The 5,000-nt window shown below is 49.2% G+C and overlaps 1 protein-coding gene across 1 annotated transcript in view; it reads right to left on the reverse strand.

The window, feature by feature from the left end:
• The window catches only part of LOC122256381 (roundabout homolog 2), a 16,609-nt gene that overhangs the window by 946 nt on the left and 10,663 nt on the right, over nt 1–5,000 (reverse strand). Inside the window, exons 2-4 of the mRNA XM_043021022.2 lie at nt 2,076–2,654; nt 437–1,966; nt 1–314 (exon numbers count right to left, since the gene is read on the reverse strand). The exon at nt 1–314 is cut by the window's left edge and continues 946 nt beyond it. Of these exons, the coding sequence (XP_042876956.2) occupies nt 1–314; nt 437–1,966; nt 2,076–2,654 (2,423 nt within the window). The remainder of the gene's footprint in view (nt 315–436; nt 1,967–2,075; nt 2,655–5,000) is intronic.

Here is a 5,000-nt window from a genome sequence, read left to right on the forward strand (position 1 = left end):
ATCTCTCTCGTCCTCCTGCGTCTGCGAGTCAGCTGACCCGACATCCATCAACACGGGGGCAGTGAACGGCCCTAGACCGGCGCCTGTTTGGGCAGCCACTCGGACCGTATATAAACGGCCAGGTGCCAAACCTCGAGCTTCTAACCAGGGGCTCTGCACTGTCTCTAACGTCTGAGTGCCATTATGGGTAAGCGTCACCTGGTACCCGATGACCTCGCCCCGAGCCTGTTCAACGGGCAACGTCGACCAAGTTATCAGGATAGAACCCTCTTCGCGCTGAGTCACTCTCACGTCACTTGGTGCGGTTGATGGCACTGTAAAGATAAGTCAACATCGTCAATCTAAAGAATCTATTAATGTTACCCAGTCTTTAACACATATATATTACGTAATATTACACACTACATAATCTTATTAAAACATAAAGTATACCTACCATCTTCGGGCATGAAGACTGTGTGTGAATTCGACGGCGTCCCTTCCACACTCCGCCAGAAGGGAACCAGGAATATGGTGTAGTGAGTATTGGGCGTGAGGTCATGCAGGAGGTGGGACGAGGAGGACGACCCAAGGACGGTGGCGACTTGCACAGTGCCCCTTTCTGACAAGGTGTAAACCAGAACGCCCTCGACAGCTTCATCCATAGAAGGAAGGAATTCCCAGGTCAGAAGGACGCTGTCGGGAGCGGTGATGACAGCATCGTCGAGGGTGACTGCGGGGCGCGAGAGGCGGCGCCGAACGTGGCGGAGCTGGTCCTCGGAGAAAGCTGGGTCGCGGGGAGAGCGGGTCGTGACCGGGTCGGACCAAGGGCTCGGGAACGACGACCCTTTTTTGTTGACAGCGCGAACTAGGAAAGTGTAGGTGTACCCTGGGGCTAGATTTCCCAGCACGCACGTCTCCTGTGGGATAAGGGCCTCCGCCACGCGCCACTCCTCCCATCCCTGGCGCCAGTATTCAACAGTATATGACTGACTCGAGCTCTCACTGACTCTTGAGTTCGGCAGCCAGGTGAGGCGCACCGCAGTCTCGTTGACGGCCACCACTCGAGGCTTTGAAGGAGGAGCAGGAAGCAGGAACGGTTCCTGAAGGGAAGGTTTGTCCACGATGCGCAAGATCGCTGCCTGTTCCACACTGCCGGTGTCTGCGGTGATGTGACAGGTGTAGATCCCGGCGTCGTCGGCCCGCACGTCCTTCAGGATAAGAGCCCCGTTGGTGGGAAGAGAGATCCTGGCGTCGTCGCCCTCGGCGGTCAACTGGCGGGCGGGAAGGTGGGCGGCTGGGCGATACCACCAGGTGATGGTGGGCGTCGCCGCTTCGCTGACGGCCTCACACGGGAAGGACGCGATGCTTCCAGGAACAAGTTTCAGATCTTCAGGCCCCACGCCGACCACGGGAGGGGGGTGGGCGGACACCACCGTCAGTTCCGCCCGTGCCGTCACGCCTCCACCGTTGCTGATTCCCCAGCAATGATATGCCCCGCTGTCGTCTGTCGTCACGTCTTGGAGCAGTAACGTGTGGCTGCTCTCGTCGACGGACGCGCGGCCGCTTGTCTGCCCTGCCGAGAGGAGAGCCGTCTTGTCTGCGTCAGGCAGCCGCCACAGCACCAAGGGCTCAGGGTCACCGTTAACGACGCAGGACAATTTTGCTCTCTCGCCGGACACCACCTGAACGTCTTGAGGCTTCTGCGTCAGTTGGGGGGCGTCGACGACCGTGAGCGTGGCCCGGGCCGCAGCGATCCCTGCCTCGCTCTCCACCTCGCACACGTACACGCCGGAGTCAGCCGCCGCTACGTGGTCCAGCACCAGCCGCTGGTCCTCGATCATAGCGCGCCCGAGCGGCATCTTGCCGTCCAGACGCCGCCAGGTGACCGTGGGCGCGGGCGAGCCTCGGGCGCGGCACGCCAGCTCCACCGCCACGCCCGACGCGACGGTCACGTTCGCCGGACGCTCCTCGAACCAGGGCGGCGCTGTAAATGGATAAATAAAATGTATCAGTAATGGAAAAATCACTCCTTTATAGGCGAGATATCTTTGAGTGTGAATGCACAACAGAGCTATTCCTCGCGTCATACTCACTCATGATGATGACCTGGGAGGGATCCGACTCCCTGCTCCCGGCCGCGTTCCGGGCGCGGCAGATGTACACAGCCGAGTCTTCCTCCACGACCTGGCTAATGACCAGGTCGCCCGTGGCCAGCACGCTGATCCGACTTGAATTCGTGACCTCCTGCCCATCCCTGAGCCAGGTCAATTCAGGGGGCGGCGACCCTTTGGGCGGCTGGCAGGGAAGGACGAGGGGCTCGCCCACCCGCGCCTTCACTGATGACTGCGGCTCAGCCTGGAATTCATCGGCGAGGATCGCGACCGTGAGAGTGGCACTGCGGGAGCGCGTGGCACCGTAGCTGTTGGAGGCCACGCACCAGTAAGTGCCAGCGTCGCTGTCTCTCCTGGTGGCGGTGACCCGGAGGAAGAAGAGTGAGCCTGAGGGCAGCAGGACCCGGTGGGAGCGGGGGTCTTGCGTCGACGTCGTCACCTCCTCGCCGTCGCGATACCAGCGGATGCGGCTGGCTCCCGAGGCGGCGCAGTTGAGGGTGGCGGGGTCGTTGCGCCGCGCCACCACGTTGCTCGGGTGCTCCGTGATGACAGGCGGCCCTCCTGAAGGGGACACGGAAGGTTAGCTTCTACATTTTTACAGGCTACGTAGATTTATGCATGTGTGGGTGTATGTGTGGAGGTATGATCGTACAGGAGTGATGAGGGGAAGTCGAGCTGAATAACCTGTGCAATGCAATGATGTATGAGATGAAACCAGCACCAAAAAATAGGCCAAATACTGTTCAGAAAGGGGATATCTGCCCATACCGAAACACATATCACAGCATCCTATCAAGAATCCCCCATTTGGACGTAAAAGCGAAACAAATGCCCCTTACAAGAGACAAATGGTATTTTTCTTACTCTCTAAAACCATTGGCAAACCGGAAGTAGTGAGACCCCTTTCAGAGCCTCCCCTTCCCCCCGTCCCCCTCTCCACTACCACGAGTCCCCAAGGTGTTCCGAAGGAGGGGAGGGAGAGAGAGAGAGTGAGGCCAGGCACTCACTCCCCTGCGGTTGCGAAGGAGCGTGGCACGGTGAGAGGGAAACCTGCTTTTAAGGACCGTAAAGCGCGACGTTAGGCCTACAGAAAGGCCCATTCGGAGGCGAGGAATTTAACAGCCTCTCGTCGCCAACGGAGCAAAGGATTGGCTCGAGTCAAATAGGCCGACGGAACAATAACATGCCGGAGGGGCTTTGTCGAGGCACGCGGTCCTACATAAATTTTGGATATTCTAAAAATGAAGAAAGAGAGATGAGGGAGAGAGAGAGAGAGAGAGAGAGAGAGAGAGAGAGAGAGAGAGAGAGAGAGAGAGAGAGAGAGAGAGAGAGAGAGAGAGAGAGAGAGAGAGAGAGAGAGAGAGAGAGAGAGAGAGAGAGAGAGAGAGAGAGAGAGAGAGAGAGAGAGAGAGAGAGAGAGTGTGAGTGTGGGAGAGAGAGAGAGAGAGAGAGAGAGAGAGAGAGAGAGAGAGAGAGAGAGAGAGAGAGAGAGAGAGAGAGAGAGAGGAGAGGGGAAAGAACAGTCTTGTATAGTACATATGTAGTGAGATGTGTGTAGTAAAGGGGAGATTTGATAAGTCGGGGTGAGTTCAGATGGATGCGCGCGCTCTCAGATGTTGAATTTCTAGTCCTTTGGGATTGGGCTTAGTCACACAATGTCAAACTTCTAATAAGCTTTTCCAGGCAATCTGAAAATACTACGGCGATTGGGGGAGGGGGTCAGTTTAGGAGTTATACCAACACTAGTTAGGTGGTTATTTGCCTATGTGCTGGAGTTTTAATTGTTGTGGTGGGTCGGTATTGTGGGTGGAAGTTTTTTACGTGGGATAAGTATTCTATCTATTGGTGTTTTGTGTTTATGTTCGTTTGGTGGGTTTAGCGTTTAGATAGAAGTGAATGTAAATGTAATGTAAATGTACGCAAATATGTATCTATTTTTTTCTCCTCCACCCGCAATGTGGATTTGTGATATCCCCACTACTATTAACTAGGTAATACGAATTCCATTGCTTGTCATAGTCAGTTCTTCATATATTTATATGAGAATATATATATATATAAATATAAATACATATATATATAAATATAAATACATATATATATATAAATATAAATATATATATATATATATATATATATATTCATATATATATATATATATATATACATATACATATATATATATTTCATATATACATATATATATATATATATGTATACATATATATATATATATATATATATATATATATATATATATATATTAAATTATTTTATATATATACCATTTATATATATACACACACATATATACTCACAAACGATAACACGCATATATGTGTACACACATATATATATGTGTATATATATATATTATATATATATATATATATATATATATATATATATATATATATATTATATATATACATATATATATATATATATACATATATACATATATACATATATATATATATATATGTATATATATATATATATATATTATATATATATATATATATTATATATATATATATATATACATATATACATATATACATATATACATATATACATATATACATATATACATATATACATATATACATATATATATATATATATATATATATATATATATATATATATATATACACATATATAAATATAGCATATAATCATGTTGTACAATACACACACACACACCTACACCTACATACATACATCAATTACCCTTCGAGATTTCCGCTCAAGATAATCCCAACACGAAAGCCATTCTCAAAGAGGCGCCAGTGAAGTCCTCGCTCCACCGTGTCTTCGCTCAAGAAAAGGTTACATCATTAGGGACGAACCTTAATCAATTTTGTTAGTTAAACTTGACGTATGCGCGAGATGGTATCGGCG

This window comes from Penaeus japonicus, unplaced genomic scaffold, assembly GCF_977035675.1.
Source record: "Penaeus japonicus unplaced genomic scaffold, GWHDUDI00000001_assembly GWHDUDI00000018, whole genome shotgun sequence".
Classification (NCBI taxonomy): domain Eukaryota; kingdom Metazoa; phylum Arthropoda; class Malacostraca; order Decapoda; family Penaeidae; genus Penaeus; species Penaeus japonicus.